This window comes from Aethina tumida, chromosome 2 (assembly GCF_024364675.1).
Source record: "Aethina tumida isolate Nest 87 chromosome 2, icAetTumi1.1, whole genome shotgun sequence".
NCBI lineage: Eukaryota > Metazoa > Arthropoda > Insecta > Coleoptera > Nitidulidae > Aethina > Aethina tumida.
The window spans coordinates 28,669,281-28,690,529 of NC_065436.1; the positions used below are offsets into that span (position 1 = coordinate 28,669,281).

Genomic DNA, 21,249 nt, shown 5'->3' on the forward strand with positions numbered 1-21,249 from the left:
TTCGCCTTTTCGAAAAACTTTTAAATATCTAAAGCGTTATTTCGCTTTTGTGTACCTTTTTGTTTGTTTGACGTGTAATTAAAGGGGACAGAACAAAGAACACTTTCAAAAATCCCCAGTTTTTGCACGCCGATGCCATTAAACTGTCTCAAATGCTTTTTTCATTGACTAAGGTCGAATCCGCCGAATCAGACAAACGATACATCATGTATTAAATTTGTTGCTTTCACGTTTTCCAGCGAGAAAGTCGTGTTGCTTTTTCTTTCGCCAACCGGAGAATCAATCAAGAAAATGATATTTATTGCCGCCACCATTGTACTTACATTCGATGTCGAGGCCCATATAAAATAATTTCCGCCGCGCGAAACGTTTTAAAAGTCGTCGAACGTTTCGTGATTTAAAACCTAATTAAAATAGTTCGACGGACGAACCGGAAAAATTTCAATTCGAAGTGTTTGAATTGGTGTGGCGTCAGAAACGTTTTCGCAACGTACGTACAAATTGAATTTGCATGTTATCCTTATTTTCGAGCTGGATCAATGAAATGTTAAATTTAACCCTCAAAAGACTTAATTATTCGTCTGTTTCCTTCCGTTTCCAGCCGATTGTTAAATATGCAATTCGATTTTGAATCAAAGTAAATAAAATTGTCTAAATGGGGAGTTTAAGGAAAACAATTCATTAACATATATACGAATTATGGAAATGCGGGTTATATTAAATTCGAATGCCACATTTTGGTGTTGCGGTTTCGATTCTCAATTAAAAATTTAATGAAAATCATTTTCAAATAGGAAAATTTGACATCTAATAATCAAGTAAATTTTAACTTTAGTGATTGTTAATTATATAATGATGTATGTAATAGATTATGTTAAAAATTATTGTACATACTGTAATAAAAAATTGATACGAGAACAAAAAAAATGTAGATTTCTACGAATATTCCTCCAAGGGAAGCCACCTCAACCTTTATGATGAGTTTAAAAATTTGGTTGCATACATCTTATCAAGTGATGAGGAGCATTTGTATGTGGTACGACCCAACATCATAATGAGGTTAATGTTATCATCAAGTAACATGGATATGGATGTGGTACTACAGCAACCTTATGACGAGATTAAAGAATTATATGGTTAAATTTCAACAAATTAACACATCGTTCAATAAGTCAACATTTTTTTTTTTTTCAAAAATCATTTTTATTCATCAATATAATCTCTTTTTAGAGTGGTACAATCATTCCAACGCCTTTCCAACATTTCTATACCATGTTTATAAAAGGATTTATCATTTGCTTCAAAATAGGATACAGTTTCGGCAATGACCTCCTCATTCGAGCCAAATTTTTTTCCCTGGAGCGTTTTTTTGAGATAAGCGAAGAGCCAGTAATCGTTGGGGGCTAAATCTGGCGAATACGGGGGGTGGGAAAGCAAATCAAAGCCCGTTCAATTTTGCCTTTGTTTTCATGGACTTGTGGCTTGCTGTTTTGTTCCACTGTAAGCAATCGCGGCACCCACTTGGAAAAAACCTTTTTCATGCTCAATTTTTCATGAAGGATTGTAAATACGCTTCCAGATGATGTCTGTGTCATTTCTGCAATCTCACGGACCTTCACTTTGCGATTTTTCATTATGATTTTTAACACTTCACTGACATTTTCCGGTGTAACGGCTTCCAATGGCCTACCCGAACGTTCCACATTGTTTGTGTCCGTACGACCACGTTTAAACTCAGCATACCACCGACAAATCGTTGGTTTGGATGGAGAGGAGTCCGGGTAATGTTTTTCAAGCCATTGCTGGGCTTCTACGGTGTTTTTACCCATTAAAAAACAATGTTTTATAAACACGCGAAACTCGCTTTTCTCCATTTTTCAAACAAATTACAAACTGACTTTACTCTAACCTCGATAACTCTGCTGTTTGTGGTCCGATCCACGTGAAATTTTTACACGTTTCATTTAAAGGTTCGTACTTTAGGGAAACGTGGCCAGTTTGGTACTACTAGGACCATTTCTGGGTTAGTCTCGGGACTTATTGAACGATGTGTTATAAGAAGTATTCTGGATGTGGAATCACCTCAGTCTCATAATGAGGCTGAAAATTTGTTTGGATATATCTTATCAAGTGATGGGAGGGATTAGGATGTGGTACCATCCCCTCATAATGAGGTTGAAGATTTGTCCAAATACATATCAAGTGAAGAGGATGTGAATGTAGTGCAACCTCAACCTTGTGATGAAATTGAAAATTTATATGGATAAATTACAAGTGATAAAAAGGATTCAGATGTGACACCACCTCAACTTCATAATGAGATTGAAATTTTATTTGAAAATATTTGGTTAAGTGATCATTAAATTGAAGATATATATAAAGTTATGAAGAACTTATGGTTATAGTGCCAACTCAAACTTTCAATGAGGTTGAAGAATTGTATGAATGCAACACATCAAGTAATGAAGATGTGAAGTCAGATGTGGTGCCACTTCAAACTTATGATGACATTGAAAATTTATTTGTTTGGAAGCATCTCAGTGAATATATTTAATTATATGGTTACAATTGTTTAAATACACTTCAACGTCATAAAGTTGAAATTGGAAACATCTGATGAAGTTATGAAGATGTGAACGTGCCATTTTAACCTTATAATAAGCTTGTAGGGACGCATTTCAGTGTTGAAGAAAAATTAGTTGTGGTGCCACAATTTGTTTGTCAGATGTCAGAGGTTGAAATGGAATTTCCGAAGGATAATTAATATATAAGGCTTTCTAATAACGAATTTATATTACTTATGTTTAAGAGTAATTAAATACTTCAAAAATTTCAAATATTTACAGACCATGTAACCAATAATTTTTGCATCAAACACCCTGTCTTTATTCGTTAAAGTTAAAATTGATGATTTATTAAATTTTGTCACATTTTAAATGTATCAAATAATTTTACAGCTTTCATCATTTATTTAATACTGTTAGTTTGATTTTTTTTAAATGTTTGTTGGCAAGTGAAGAAATAAACGATCAAAAAATGAAAAAAAAAAAAAACAGAAGCATTTAATTAAAATTTGGCAATGTATCACGTGAACGGCAATATAGAACGGCACCGGATCGGATGTTCGGATGTTAATGTCGGGTCGCCAATTCTGGCTTACAATATTGCGATAAGCAAAATAAATAGTGGTGCGAATTGCACCAAGGCCGCATTTATGCGGATTCTGGCCTTTTCCATCGGCGAAAACTGCGAGCGCGGCAGTTTTTCATAATATTGCGCCATTAAAACATCCGCCGTCCGTGTATAATCACAGGGGTGCAATGTTTTATGTGACAGTGCCATGTTCCGTGCGCATTTATACTGGATTCGTGTCCTATCGAGACATTAAAAATGCTATCGTTTCCTTCTATAACTGCCATAACTGCGCCCGACATCATGTTCGTCCGGCCCCCGATGACGCCGATCGGAACATGCGATACACATGCCTCCCCCCATCGTCCGGGTTAATTGTCCACCGCCGCCTTCCACCTACCGTCAGCCACCTCTTTGTTCTTTCGCAATTTGAAGCCGTTAAAAATTTGCGAATGCATAATCCCGGCGGAAGATTAATCACGATTTTCGCACGGTTGCGAAGCGATTAGGGGCAGTCAATTAACGGCGGTCGCAGGTGGTCGCCGTGTCACATTACTGTATTAATGCCGCTCATAAATATTTCAGGCCGGTCCTGCATGTCGCAACCTCTGCCCCTCTCACTGAAATCCCACACCTCGAAACTGAATCATCGACAAATTAAATACTTCCCTTTAAATACTTACCTTGTTACATTCCACAGGATCAACGCTATTTTAATTGAGTTCACGAGAATTTTAATTTAAATACTTGAAATCACTGTGTTTTTCTATTAATCCAATTTCACAGTGTCTCTTAATTTACTTTATGCGTGCTAACTATATTATTTAACAATAATCACATAATTCCCAAAATGATTAAACCTCAAGCCCACTTTAATAACGTGTGCCACCTTTTAATCCCCAAGCCGCCGTTTATGAATCGGCGCAGGAATAGGGGAGGATGACGAGAATAAACAACCCCCATTGAAATGATCAATCAAATAATTAGCGATTATAAATGATTCAAGGGGCCAGTTTGCAAAAGGGGGGGACGGTGGATAACGGACAGCAGGCGCCGCGGCGAGAGAGATGTATCGGGACCGGTGTAAAGGTTAATATCGATAAAGCGATGCCGCAAACTAATTGATGGAAGCTTCTGCCTCCGCTTTGGGGCCGGTGAATATCGTAATAAGCGTACAATTTACCGGAATATTCAATTTAGAGTTCTTTCACGAGATGGAAGCATACTAATAAAATTTTAAGAAAGTTAAAAAAGGAAAATTAAAAGAAAAAATAAGAATAAATGAGAAAAATTATATTGTATTATATAAAAAACTTTATTACAAGTATTTACATATTTAAAATCAAAATTAATGATGTAAATAATGTTAATTTAATATTGATTTATTTTTTTATTGCATTAACTGCTTAATATTTCAAAATATTTACAATTTACTGAAAATTTTAAATAATAAAATATTCAAATCAATTTAGTTTTGTATAATTTAAAAGCATTCATAACAGTAACAAAACTATAATCTTTAATATTATATCATTTTAATTACAAATGTATGTGCATAATATTTAAATTAATAATATTTCATAACGTAATTGTATTCATTAGTATATTACAAAAATTGAAATTGGAATATTATTTCTATTATTTTAATTATTTATTCATGCGTTTATAAAATATCAAATTACTAATATTCCGATATTGGTTTTATTCTAATTACTAAAATGTGTTCATATTTAATTTGTATGAAGTTTAATAAATAACTGAATATTTTTCTCATCAACGTATAACATAATAATATTAACATTATTTTTAAAATTCATAATATCTATTTCGTAATTTTATTGGTTTAATTGAATTAAATAACAAAAATATTATTTTGACATTGGACATTCATACATTTTAAACAAATCTGTTTATATTAATTTTAAATATTTTTTAATTATCATTAATCATTTTCGAATTTTAAAAAATTTAATATTAATTTTTTTGTTTTTTTTTTAATATTTTAAAAATAGTATATTGTGTGAAATTTTATTAATATTCAATAATATTATTAATATGGAAATTTTCTATACTTTAAGAAAGAAAATACTTGTAGTATTTTTTCTATAATTTCCATAAAATTATTAATGTTAATATATTTCAATTAATTGAAAAATATAAATTTGTATTTTATATCAATAAATTCAAATATTAAAATATTGAAATAAAATTATTATTATTTTGAATAATTATATGTAAATTTTTAAATCAAAATTTGAAAAAAAATATGTTAAAATGATTTTTTAAATTATATTTTATTATATAATATTATACGTACGTATTTAGTATACGTAATTTTATAACATTCTATGAATGTAAATACGTGAAATACTTATTTACATTCTAATTTTTATGAAATTATTGATTTCAAAATTTATATATTAAATTAATTTATAGATATCAATTTAAATAATGCACAAATAATATAAACGTTATCTTCAATGTTGAAAAGTATTTAAAACTATTTGAATTAACAATTTCTAAAATTTATTTAAAAATCTTATATTATTTTTAAATGACTTTTAAATTATATTTGACAATTACCATTTTCGAAATTTAATATTTCCTATAATCTGGAGATGTCATGTGTGAATTTATAAAAAATGAGTATATTTAAATAATATTATAAATAAGGAAGTTTTATCAAATTATTAATTTAAAAATATTTTAATTAATTAACAATAAAATTACTTAATTAAAATTTAATTTAATTTAATTTAATTTAATTTAATTAAAACTTCAGAAATAAAATTATTATTTTCAATAAATATATTTAAATAAAAATGTTCTAATATTTATTTAAAAATCTTTTGTTATTTTAAAACTGTTTGTCAATTTATCTTTGATAATTATGATCATAATCATTTTTATATTTAAAATCTAGCAAATATTTTTTATATTTCCAATATTCTAGAAGTTATGTGATCTGTAAATTCAGTACCAATAAATGTATTAAATATTTTTATAAATACAAGAAAGTTGTAAGAAAATTCTTAAAATCTATTTAGTGTTTTTAATTTTTTAATATTTTTTGAAGGTAAATATGTTAAATATTAATTTTTTATCTAATTTTCATCAAATTATTAATTTGAATATATTTTAATTAATTAACACGTATTTAGGAAAATTAAAATTTCACAATATTTTGTATAATCAATTATATTATATTCCTTTTCTAAATTTATAAAATATCCTAAGTAATTTATAATATTCGTTTTGAAACGTTAAAATGTAAAAAAAATTATTATAACATTTATAAATTAGAATTTTAAAATTCTTCAAATTCAAATTTTTAAATGATTTTTTTTTAATATTTTTAATAATTTTAATTATGATAATCATTCTCCTAATTTCTTAAATTATGAAGTTTTATTCTCCCAATATTTTAGAATTATTATATTTTATGAAATTTTAAGCTCATTAAAAATGGGAATATTAATATTATTATTAATATGGAAATGCTTTTAATCAAAAAAGTTATGTATACGTGTAAATACTATTGAGCTCAATAGAATAATTAAATAAAATTTTAATATCGAATATGTTGAAATGCTTTAATTGAAATATTATTTTTAAATCTCTCTTAATTAATAATGAAGTATATTTAGTGTACATCCAAAAATATTAATTCAATCGTTAATATCAATTATTTTTAATAATGTTCGATAAAAGCGCCATAAATCCAATTAATCATGATTAAAATATAGTTAAACTAAACAAACACCTATTAATTTAATATTATAGAATATTAATATGATCATAATATTAAATTTTATTTTATTGCCAATATAATTTATAAACTCTCATTATCGTTAATTAGAGACACTTTAATGTCAAATTAATGAAAGGCTGAAATGTATAGTTATACTGCATGTACGAAACAATAATTTTCATTATTATTCATGTATTTCATGCAATTTTAAATTAATGTGTGTTGACCGAAAACAAGTCGTTTTATTCGGATTTTATAATATTCATTACACTCATATCATAGACTAGACCGAATAATATACATATTTGTGTTTGTGTGAATGCAAAACGAAACAAGAAAATGATTAATACGGAAATACTGATTTATATTAAGCACTGCGTATAATATCGCTGCGTTGTTATATAAATTTGAATTAAGACGCGATTATTTACCGGCACAATCGTACCAGATCATCAGATACATTAATCATGGACGCGTAGTTTACCGTCGCGCAGATTTATACGCCTTAAATTAAGCATAAATATGCAAAACACGCGAATCGACATGCCCGTATCTGGAAACGTATTAATCTGATCCCGATTCGTTAGCAATTAATGGATCCTGCTTAGGGGAGGCCAACCCCAATTATACAAGTGTTGATACGTCGCCAATAAGGGCACGTGTGTATGTGCAACACCACGGATTATCAAAGATTTCAAATACACGTATATGCTTTTAACATTATATCCGTCGGCTCATAAATAACACATCGTACCGGCGACATTGTAATAATGTAATCCGGCTACTTACTGCACTAGTTGCGAATCACTCCCGCAATGAACGAAGAATCGCAAGTTGTGATTCACAATATAAACAAAACTTTCGGATAAATATTTATGTGCAAACATTGTTAAAGTTTTCTTTAGTTAGGAGAACAAAATAGTGATGGTAATGGTAAATTACTGCCATGTAATTTGGGTAGGGACGTCAATATTAGAAAAATAAATATTGATGTATAGACATAATGGTATTTAGGAGGAAAAGAGAAGAAACATTGATGTTATTATCCTTTTTATTTGCCACACATCAAATGGAGATAAATCAGAAAGAAACAGTGACCAAGGCAAGCCTGCAACATGAGTTTGTACTAAACATCCCAGTTGAACTCCAGCAATATGAAACAAGTATGTATGGATCTTATACAAGTGTTCATAGCTCCTTTTATAAAAATACACGGGAGGACCTCATTACTCTTTGAGCTACTTGCCCTTCTATAAAATATGGTGGATTATGTCTTTGTTTTCGAGATATTCTCATTTTTTGTCAACGTTCATTCGTTCAAAAATGACTATCCCATTCACCATCGGAATTCATTTGATGATATCATCAGCTGATTTTCGATAGGGAATGGAAGAACCAAATTGTAATATTGACCACAGGTTTATATATCAAAGAGCTCTTATTCAATTAGTAGATGAAGGTTTGAAGTCAACAGTTATACATTTTGTCTTTATTTATGTTAGTACCTCTACCACTGGTCCGACCACCTTACTTTTCTATAGACCAAGGGATGGAAACAGTCCACCCTCGTAGATAAAGACAATTTACTCTTCTGGAAGTTTTTCTCTTAAAACTGATAATTCAACCCTGTTCAAATGGAATTAATTGCTGAAATCCTCTTACTACATTAATTGATAGTCTCTTTGATTCTACGAAAGAAATTAACTGTACCAATTAATAAATTGAAATAAATAAAAAATACTAAATAAAAACTTTAAACTTTACACAAGGCACGGAGTAAAGTAAATAACGGTCACACCGCTATTCACTTACAGTGAAATGGAAAATGTAGAATTATGTACAAATAATAACTAATTGACAAAACCCTTGACGCCTCCTTCTTATATTAGTGATTGAAAGAAATAAAAAGCACCAATCAACAAATTGAAATAATTAAAAAACTACACAAAAACAATTAATTTAGTACAACAATATAACAATTTAATAGGAAGAATAAATATGTTACATCACTGTTCTGATTTTATTGCTAACTAATTTTATTAACTCATATTTTTGTAACGTTAACAAATAATATAATTCTTTATCTCTCTAATGTAAATCAAATATAAATGGCCAGATACAGCAACTACTACTCTCTATAGTGTATTCACATAAGGTATGGAGAGTAGAATGAAGTAAGTATCAACATGAGCCAATTCTTTCAAACTGACCAATAAAAGCATGTTATCTACCCGTTACCTATTATCACGTGCTTATCACGCAACTAAATGTCTTTATGTTACTGCGTACTTAGTTTGAATGGAGTATAGATAAAACAACGTTTGAAATCGTATCCATATGTCGATGGTTTACCATTCTACACATTTTTATAAAAATAACATGTCTAATTTTGAATGCAAAACGTTAATGACATTTTTAATTGAATTCGATTTAAATCTTGCGTAAAATCCCTGCAATCACCAACATAAAAAACGTGTTCGTTTGCATTGCGCTTCGTTAGTTACGATTGTGTTTATTACATTTTCCAGCACGACGAACATGTGATGTTTTAACATTTTTTTTAATAATTTTCAATGGATATAATCTCGGTCTAATTTAAAAGTCATTTAAGTCCTTTTTTGTTCGATATAGGTCAACTAGAACCGAGAACAAAATTTAAATGAAACAGATTCCGGCCCGATAAGGGGTTTTATGGCGTGCCGTGTCATGATTAGCTTCTAAAACAAATTACGTTTTCAATCGACGGTCGTTGCGCAAAAATCGCGACCAAAAGGAGAAAAACAATAACGTGTGTCAGTGTCAAAAAACGGGCTAAATTAATATTCGGTTGAAAATTCCGTATCTTATGACAAAAAAAAAAAATAAATGTACGTTCCAATTAGTGTAATACGTTTTCCTAAAGGGAGACATGCGAGATTCAAATTATCATGATTTAAAAATAATAACGGCGGAAGGAATGCCCCGAGACAATTCATTTCCCCCGGACGGAATGCCGTGTTATCAACGCATTTTTTTTCAGGTTTAAATAGCTAACAATATTTAATTTCATAACTTGCGTTTCGTTTAAATGGATTTCGCAACGGTATATACACACACAACACACAATTTGTTTGATGTTTAATGGCAACGTATGGAATTATTGGAACCTGATAATAATTTGTATTACCGCTGTTCAGTTGAATGCCGCCACTATTTAATAAATATGTTTAATCAAACATTTTGATTTACATTTCTAGTTACGGAAATAAATTTGGTATGCGAATTTATTAAACAGTTTGCAACGATCTCACTCATATTTTGGTGCATAAATACATATCAGGTTTATTGAAGGATAAATTTTCAGTAATTCACTGTTGTGAATTTTATTTTTGTGACTAAATATGACTAAATTTATTCGTGAAATATTATGATTTGTGGTTTTTTATTATTATAATAGTCTCCCTCAATAACATTTGAATGGAAATATACTCCAACATACTTTATACTTAAATGGTATCGTGTCATTCCGGTTAAATATTTATTTATTTAGTATTATTTATTCAAAAATAAGGTAAATAATACCATTATATTATAATGTTCATTTCTATGCTTAAGTATTGAGCCCAAATAATAATATTTTTTACTATTTGACTAAAAATATTAGTTTTAATCACCTCAAGTGATATATATTATAAAACTTATCATATCATCACCAACTTTTTATTAAAATTTGAGAGGTATTTTTATTTTCTATTTGTTATTTTTTGTCTCAAATCAAAAATATTTACACAACAGGGGTTTTATAGTCTTGCTTACATCTGAATTGTTGGATCTATTTATATTACTGTATTACTGACCTCACTGTATATATTTCATTAAATTATCTAATAATTTGAAAATAGAAAATATTTGAAATAGTATTACTTTTAAATAACATTTTTAAAATTGTTAAAAAATAATGAAAAATTAAAAAAAATATGAGAATAATGAATAATTAAAAATATATTTTTAAAATAAAAATTAATATATAAAAAATACTATTTAAATATATTATTATAATTTTAGTGGTATTCATACAGTCCATTAGTTTATTATCATAATAAATTTAGCGAATTATAATTATATATAAAAAAATATATTATTTATTATTTATTAAAAATAGTTACTAAACCAATATCACATAAAGGTATGATTTTAATTGGAATGTTTATAATCAGTATAAAATTTTTAATTTGTGTAACTTTCAATCATTCAAAGTTATAAAAATTTATTCCGGTTTTAATTAAATATTGAACATATAAAATATATATTTTAATAAATCGCAGATTTTTTGTTGTCTGTATATTTTACATTTTGCTTTTATAAATTCATTTTTTATTAATTTTTTAATACTTGATAGGATTTTACTTAAATCTGGTTTCGCGATATTTTTGAAACATCATTGTGTTTAATACTAAAAATATGCCTAACAAATTTTAATAATATTTTGTTAGAAAATTTTGAATTTTTCCTAATCGTAAATAAATTTCTAAGTTTCTAAATTACAACAATTAATTGCTGATCGTCTGCAAATTAATTTTTTATTTACTTTCCATTATTTAAATTACACAATACACGTAATGTCTGAAATAAATCCTTTAAAATTAAATTTTGAATTAATCGAATCCCGAATGAAGTGCAATTAATCAAATATTATTTAAAAAATTAAATTTCTAATTACAATTTCATGAGCTTTTATCATATTTTTATACATTAAAAATTCATATTTTTTTAATATTTTAAGAATGTTCATGAATTAAATTTGTATCTTTGTATACATTTATTTTTTATGTAATTTTTGTATATGATAGTTTTTGTTTACTTTATACAATACAGTTAGTATTCAAATGTTTATAATAAATCTTTTAAAATTAAAATAGATATTTTTATTATATTTATTTCAAGTTTATTAAATTTGTGGGTATAATGTTACTTAAATAAGGTTTCACCATATTTCTTTATGACGCAATGTTTGATACAAAAAACATTCATTTATAAATATTATACATATATATTTATGAAAGTATTTTAATAATATTTTATTCTTTTTATTTAAAATTTAAAAGTAAAAATATTCATTTATAATTATTGTACATATATATGCATAGTTGAAGAATTATTAATTATTATTAAATTATTAATTACAAAGGTATTAGAAATTAACTTTATAATCTAGTTAATTTTAATATAAAAGTTTAATTGTAAAATTAATTTATTAAAATATATATTTGAATTTTTAATATTTTTTAAAAAACTGTGCAGTGTAAGACTGAGAAAAGGGTTATTAATAAAATTATTGCTCAATTTGCGGAAGGATTTAAGAGTGCTAAACTCCTGTCGGTTTTTCAGCATAATAACCCGTAAACGAAATTCCGGGGAGTAAATCGCGTTGTCTACTTGTCGCCGCTGACAGGTCCAAAGTGAGCCGTGTTGCCTTCCGGCGGCGTCATTTAAGCAAATTTAAAAATTACCCATTCACGTGAACGTCTTCACGGCCCATCAAGTCGACTCGACAAGTGCAGCGTCGCGACGCGGCGGTCTGAGCGCCACTTGGCGGCGTGACACACAGTGTACATGCAGGTTTTATTGGCGTTTCGAGGACGTTCTGCCGGTTCCCCGTTTTCAGGCCTTTTTTTTCATTCCTCGCTGTTACCGCTCCCCGAGGCTTCTCACGACAGTCTTCCAACTTTTCACTCATTCCCATTAAAGGTTAAGACAGCGGCGTTTTTCATCTATCCAGTGGCACGGTATTACCGGAATGACAATGAATGGTTTTAGTTTGTTTCAGTTTCGTTATTGATTTTCGGGATACTACATAAATTGCGGTTAAGCTTCTTTACTTAGCGGGAAGTTTTTAAGCGCGGCGAATTTGGAGATGTATGAGGCGGAACCAACTAATCTCACTTTGATCGTCCAAAAGAAAAACCTTTAAATTAAGGAAAAGATACCTTTATTTTTGATAATCGATTAAGGCGTACTATGGCTAATTAGTTTGTACAAAAATATTTTTTGAAAATAATATTTTATTGAATCCCATTATTTTTTATTTAGATTTTCAACTGTAAATAATATTCACATGCATATGTAATTAAAGACGTGTCTATAAATATATTAAATGTATTATTAATAATAATATATCCATTATATTTGCCATATTATATTGAAAATTAAATAAATAAATTGATTTATTATTTAAAATATCATATTTGATGTATAATATTAATAGAAAATTGTAGAGAGAGCATAAACTGGTTTATTTTCCCTCTCACTAATATTTTCTGAGCAGAAGTGATTTAAGCCTCAGGAGATCAATTTTTATAATACATTGATTGTCCCAAACTGCATTTTTATGTCTCTTACAGATTCTGAAATATCTAACAAAATTGACATTTAATTAATTTCCAAAAAAATGTAATTACTTATTCTTTGCTAATAGCAAAATCTTCCTTACTATTTCTTGTAAATTGCAGAAATTTATTAATTTCGTTTATGAAATTTGTCTTAAAAATGTGGAAATAGAACAAAAAATATAATTTGTAATATATTAAAATATTTTTAACTAACATGTAATAATAAATCACGTAAATTTCGAGGTAATATTTTTGTCTATGATATTTAATTTACAAATGTTGGAAAAATCTAACTTTCTAGACATATAAAAATTGCGATGTACTAATTATCTTTAAATAAGAAATAACAATATTTCCAGTAAATTTCGACATATTTAATATTTTTGTCTATGATATTTGTCTTACAAATGTTGAAAAAATTAAGCTTTATAAAAATATAAAAATTGTATATTTGTATTGTATATTTCTAGTAAATTTGTAGATAGTTAATAATTTTGTCTATGATAATTGTCTTACAAAAGTCAGAAAAATCGAATTTTCTAAAAATATAAAAATTGTGATATACTAATATATATATATATACCGTATCAAAAATGATGAGCGTGTCTACTCGCATATTGAGACGGAACATCAATACCCCTTTGTAAACAAAAAGGAAAGATATACATGCAATTATGTGGGCGGGCCGAACTGACTGGAGGGGATCATTTGGTTTTGCTGCGTTTAGCATGCGGTTCGTCTCCGCAGACGTTGTTTTTAGTATATTTTATTTAATTTTTGGGATACATTTTTATTTTCAAAAAAGTAGTTTATTTTTAGAATACTTATTTTTGTTTTTGATATACCCTCAAAAAATATTTCATTTTACAGATTGAAAATTATACAAAGTTACGGAATTTAAATGGAGCATCCGAAGAACTCGAACTACATCCCTACGCATACGGAGAGTTACTAAATGCATTCGCAAAGATTAATTTACATTGTGCGCCGGCGCGCACCAGCACGGCGCATTGTCTCTGAGAGTAGGGATTCTTACTACCGGGCAAAACTTTTCTCTCTTTGTCGTGCATCCATCTCTTACAACATCCAGACACGAAGAGCATTTTTCGTACGGTATATATATTAGAGATATTTAATTTTTTTTTCTATGATATCTTATAAATGTCGGAAAAATAAAATATAAAAATTGTGGTATTGTGGTAATGATATTTGTCTTTGGGAAAATCAAGTTTTCTAAAAATTTATAAACTGTAATAATATATAACAATATTTATAGACAATTTCGAGATGTATATATAAATTCTGATATACTAATTATTTTTAAACAAGATATAACAATATTTCAAGTAAATTTTGAGATAATTAATATTTTTGTCTATGAAATTTGTCTTATAAATGTCGTAAAAGATAAAGCCTTTATTTAATATATAAGATATTTCTAGTAAATTTCGAAATATTTAATGTTTTGTATATAAAATTTATCTTAAAATGTAGGATAAAATCAAACTACCTGAAAATATATAATTTCTGACATAAAATTATCTTTTACTAAGATATTGCCGATGAATGAATGAATGAATTTGTGATATATTAATCTTTAATTAATATTAGTCAAATTAAATATTGTGTACGTCATCATTTTAACATCCAACCACACTAAAATGTAAGATTCCTCCTTTTTAATACAATACCAATGATATTTTATAATTTTGTATTTATATATTATGTTTCATTTTAGTTGTTATTTATAGAATTATTTTATATTATGTTACATTTAAGTTGTTATTTATAGAATTATTATACAATATATTTTGTACAAATATACATTTAATACTAATATTTGGTTTTGTTTAATATATTCATATTTTTTAATTTATCTATTTACTTTAATTATACATTTAACTTTTAATACGAATACGATATGGTAAAAACTTTGGAATGACAATGTATAATTCTTAATTACCTACATATAATATGATAATTGAGTAAAATACCTTTAGAATAAATATATTAGAATTAAGACAACAATTATTATACAAATTAAACAATAAGAACTGTAACTATAAAAAAGTTTTAGACAATAATATTCGATTCAAAATACATAACGTGAACAAGCAATATTCTTAATTTGACAAAAATTAATGATGCAAATCTGTTGCAATAACACATCTAAAAATTATTTACTGTGTACCAATTGAACACTCGCACAGTTTTTACTGCTATCCCCTCCAATCTCACACACACGGCGAGTCGTCGCAAGCGAATACAGCCTTTAAGGTGTAACTGCAGATCTGACGCCGACCGTACATAGTTTCACTTTAATAACTTTATGGATTTTTATTTTTTTTTCTAATACGAATGAATGAATTTGTGATATATTAATCTTTAATCAATATTAATCAAATTAAATATTGTATACGTCATCATATCATGATGATTCCTATTTCAAATAATTTACAAATCAGTATTTCTTTATTTGGAAATACTCATAATAGCTATGATCAATCAATCTGTGTTCTTAATGAAAAAATTAAGTATAATGATTTTAAACAAATAAAAAAAATATTTGATTAACTTAACAATGTTGGAAATAAAAAATACTTAATCACATATGAGAACAGAGAAGAATATACGTTCATCCGTCACCCCGGACTCGAATTCTGACATCGAGTGAAGTTAATTGAACTAAACTCCCCTTTGTAGTCGTTCGGTCATATTTGACTCACCTGATTGCATTGTATTAATTCCATACACACAACGGAAGCCGCTACAGTTTAAGCTCACATTCATTTTTATTTTTTAATTATTTTGTAGCACTTGTACAATTCAATATACAGATATGACAAGAGGGTTTTTGACGTGAGCGTTGTAATTGTTAAAAGTCGAGCTAAATAAAATTTTAATTAATCTGAACGAATTCAGCCAGCATTGTTCAGATTTAAAATTAATTCTAAAGAGCGCTCAGTGTTCTTTGTTGTCATAGGAACAGCCACATTCACCCCCCGCTTTAGTATTATTCCCTCTTATGTTATTAAAACGATGAATTTGTGAAATGGATATACATTTTTGAGTAGTTATTAATTTATGGGTCGGGACGTCAGATCATCTTTCATTAGTGGTCGAGCTTAAAATTTGTGTTTCAGTTTTTGGCGGTCCATTTCTTTTTTACAAAACTCCCAAAGACGGTTATTTGGAAATCTGCTGAGCGTAAGGAAAGAATATAAATTTACAAATTAGCTTCAAAGTCGGTTTTAGTAGAATACTTCCAAACGTTCATTATGTAAATTACCGGGACCTTGGCAAAGTTATGTGATATTGCTGCTAAAAAATGCAAGCTGGTTAAATTAACCGTTTTTTTTTAATACACATTCGTTACTTTTTTCTGGCCATAATATTTGTGTAGTTCTCGTGAAATGGTCGTAATAAATTCGCAATTCGCCTTGCATAATCAAAATAAATTGATTCACAGAAAAATGGACCGGGTAGGTTTCGACTTATCTGGCGGATTGGATTGAATACGGCGGGAACGTTCTGAACCGTTCGCATATTGCACTATGTTTTCCATTTTCCGCCCCATTGTTGTGGCATTGTTCTTTTAATGAGTCTGGAAAATTCAATTTTTAAACATTTAACTGATGACGGAATCGCATGTTGAACACAAAACGGTCTCCGCGGAGTCGATAATAATAAGAATTATTGTAATGGTCCTTTCATTCGAATGCCCTATATAAATGCGGAGTCCCTTTAAAACCATTATTCGAGGTTAGGTTTATGTTAAGTGCTATAATTTACTTAAAAATTATGAACTGGAACATAATTACTGAAATTTTGTAAGTCATGTTGAAAACTAAGTTGGACCTTTGGAATAAAAATTTTTCTAAGTGTTGCCATATTTAAAACTATATACTAAACAAGCTGTTTATTACACTTCTATGACCAAAAAATTTTTAATTATAAAAATTTCATGTGAAAAATTATTGTGAAATAAATTTCTTGTGAAAGCAAAATTGGAAGAAATTTCGGTCCTCTCGAACAATTTAGTTTCGAAGAAAATTTCCCGTATGAGTAGTAAATACTAATGAGCCATACTTTCGACATTTCTTGGGTACATTAATTGCTACAATTACGAGTGGTAGCCTTAAAGAAATATATATACATACAGATTATATAAATATAACGATGTTACGAAAACCGTAAAAATTTACTAAAAAAGTACGATCAAATTTCATACGATCATCTTCCATATGATTAAAATCTGTACGATCAAAATCCATATGATCATTTTCCACATACGATTAAAATCCGTACGATCAAAATCCACACGATCATTTTCCATATGATCAAAATCCCTACGATCATTTTCCATACGATTGAAATCCGTACGATCATTTTCCATATGATCAAATTTCATACGAACAAAATCCATATGATCATTTTCCATAGGACCAAATTCAAACGATCAATTTCCATACAATTAAAATCTATATGATTAAAATCCATACGATTAAATTCTTACTGATTAAATTACATAGTTTCACTCTAATAACTTTATGGATTTTTATTTTTTTACTAATACTAATTTCCTGAAAAATCATTAAAGAAGTAAAAATAAATAATTCTAATTCTTCCTGGATTCCCAAAAAATTACTAAAAACGTAAGAAATAATAAAAGACATAACCATTTTATTAAAAGAACAATTCTTTTTAAATTTAAATTAATTTTATGATTAACCAGCTGTACCCGCGACTTCGTTCGAGAGGCGCACGACGTGACGGTCCCATGGCAGCATGCGCGTGAGCTGCGCGTGGTACTGGACAGTACTTGAACATTGCAACATTACTTTATTTTTCTAAAATAAAAGAATTTTTCTAAAATAAAAGTAGCCCAAGTTTCTCCTTATTACATCAGCTACCTGCCAATAAAAGTCCTGTCAAAATCCGTCCAGCCATTTCAGAGATTAGCCGGAACAAACTGACTGACAAAAAATTTTGTATGTGGTGGTGTATGTACTGTATTTATATTCATATGCATGTAGTAAAAAACGGTTATTTCAATATTACAAACAGACACTCCAATTTTATTTATATGTATAGATTGGAAGAATTTTTGGAATATTATATTTTATGGGAGTGCCAAATTTAATGACATTTGGTCTACTAGAAGTGTAGTTTTTGTGTCAGAAATGGCAATATTGAATTCTGGACAATTTTTTGGTCATTTAATACTCCACTCCTCTTGCCATTAAATTTAACTGAAAATCGATTAATCCATCACTTCGAGGCAATAATTACATCTGGATGGCACCATGAAAAAATGTCCTATCCAAATGTAATGTTGTACAAGTATATATTACGTTGTTGTATAAGTGAATTTGAGGAGATTTTGAGGTAATCCCCAGCAATCGAGTGTTTACACTACGAAAACCGATGACATTTACAATCTGACAATCGGCCGGTGATCGGGCATGTAAACCCAATCCGACTAATGACCGTATTGAATATTCCGGGCCAGCAATCACCTTTGGACCGATCCCGACACCGCACCATTGTCGAGTTCAGTTTCCGTTGCCCCGCCATCACTTCACACAATCGAACGCTTCCATTTGACTTGGCGCCGCTCCTCGGGACGGGCTCGTGTAAGATTAAATTATGTCACGCGGCGGTTCAGTCGAACCCCTTGAACTTGAATGGTTTGTTTCTGGATATAATGCCCAATTCGGGACGGGATTCATTCGCGACTTGACGAACTGCGCTCCGATATTGTTCCAGATAGTTGAGCCGCACCGAATTCGCTATCACTCCACCAAATTAACCATGTCACATTCATCGTAATGAACACGGAAACGTAATTTGTCTGTGGCGTTTCGAATATCGAGGCAGTGATAGTTGGCAGCCAGACAATGATCGGCGCAACGTTTGTTTAAACGTAGCCGATCCGAATCTCGGTATATTGCTAAGCGAAATTTAATAAAGCGGGATCGTCAGATTTTTAAAACACAACAATTACAGACCTAATAAAAGAGAAACACTCGAGGCGTTCCTCTTATTATTTCCACTTCCTCGAGGCGAACGGAGAAAACAGAAATAAAAGTGGGTCGGCAATAAGAAAAAAGTAATCTTTCGCGAAGATTGGTTTTTGCATTCGGAATCTGTATCGGGCGCCGTGAATAAAACAAAAAGCACGTTGTTACGCCGGAGAACGCAATTAAATATTATCCACCGTTGCAACGGTCTGTGGGTCAAGTTGACGGCCGTTGCCTAACGGTCATTCACATACCTATACACAACCTCAATTTTAAATTATCGTGGAGCAAAAAGGACCCTTTATGAAGTCAAGGACTTGTTAAGAAATTATTTATCTTATTTCATTAGAAAATGTTCTTGAGTCTGTTGCTCATTTACCAGTTTCCATTTCGAGATGAATTTTTAAATGAAAACCTTTTAGAAGAATATTTTCCTCCAATCGACTTTAAACTTGAATAACTTTTGCCTCTTTCGCCCCTTAGTTTAAAAAGAGTCATTCATTGCGAACTAAAATAGGTAAAATTAAAAATCAATACTCACTGGCATCGAATGCGTCGAGGATGTCGATGGCGGGCAGGAGCAGAGCAATACAAACTAAAAGTGGTCTCAGGGTCCCGCTGTCAGGATTCCACATGTTGAACGCCGCGAAAGTCACATGGACCTGGAACAAAGCATGGGGCATGTCAATCAGTGTGAATCCGCCAGGACCTATGTACCCGGGGGAATATCCCCGATGGATACACTCCTACGAAACGCACAGCCAGTGGACAATTATTATGTTAAGCCCACACTCGGATATTTGGCCCCCGTGTTTCGGCAAAATAATATTTGCTTTGGGTTTTGTTTTTGTTGGCGGACGGGATTAACATAAACACAACCGTTCAAATGTGTGGAGGACTAAAAGGACAGCACAGATTCTCGTTTAAACACCAACAAAGGCTTTTAAATTTTAAAAAACCTCTGCAGTCATCATATTTATTTGTTAAAATGTTTGAACATTAATCTATAGGAAGAAGGCCGTTGTTTCATCATTTTTAATATGGTATTTTCAATACAATTTATTATTATTTGTGTGTGTACAATATTCTTACATGATTGAAGAAGATGACAATAATGTTACTAATGTATCATAGACTTCAAAAACTAAACAGTGTAGTTTTCAAAGAGAGGTTGTTTAATGTTGTTGATGGTTGAAACCATCTTGTAAAAATCCTTGTTTTAACATTAGCAAAATCTATTTCGAAAATTTGAAAAAATCTGCTCTAGTCAATATATTTATTTGTTAAAATGTTTGAAGATTAATTCAGAGGTAGAAGACTTTTGTTTCATCTCTGTTTTTTAATATGGCTGGTATAGTACAATTTCCTTATCAATGTCATTTATGAGTGTACAACTCTCTATGTTTATGTAAAGGTTCAACATTACTGAAGAGCCAAAATCTAAAAATGACAATAAAGTTGCTAATATGCTTCTTGAAATAAATCTCGAGGATCAAACAATAGTTCTTATAGAGAGGTTTAATATAGTTGAATTGGTGGATGAAAACTTCTTGTTAAACATCTTATTTAAATACCAGCGAAGTCTATTGTTTGGAGAATATCCGCTCTAGTTAATATATATATTTGCTAAAATATATTAATATAAATCCTCAGAAAGATTATTGTTTTTTTCTTTGGTTTTCAATACAGATGCTCCAGTGCAATTTACTTCTCAATATCATTTATGTGTATCCATCCAACCATTTACTTGCATGAAAAGGTTTTTTACATTCATACACAACTGAATAATCATATACAAAGAAAACAATAATTTTGCTGATATATCATAGGCTTCTTCCTGAAATAAATCTTCAAAGATCTGTAGTTCTCATAGAGACATTTAATACTGTCGGTTCGTGGGAGAAACCATCTTGTAAAATTCTATAAAAAACCCTGCAAAGAACATAAAACCTCTGAAGTTCTCTTGTTTGTTGAA

At 29.4% G+C, this 21,249-nt stretch overlaps 1 protein-coding gene across 1 annotated transcript in view; it reads right to left on the reverse strand.

Moving 5' to 3' along the window:
• LOC109599255 (discoidin domain-containing receptor 2) overlaps positions 1 to 19,914 on the reverse strand; it is a 120,269-nt gene extending 100,355 nt beyond the window's left edge. The window contains exon 1 of the mRNA XM_020015210.2: positions 19,816 to 19,914. Within this exon, the coding sequence (XP_019870769.2) occupies positions 19,816 to 19,909 (94 nt within the window). The 5' untranslated portion in view covers positions 19,910 to 19,914. The remainder of the gene's footprint in view (positions 1 to 19,815) is intronic.
• Positions 19,915 to 21,249: the final 1,335 nt, after the last annotated feature.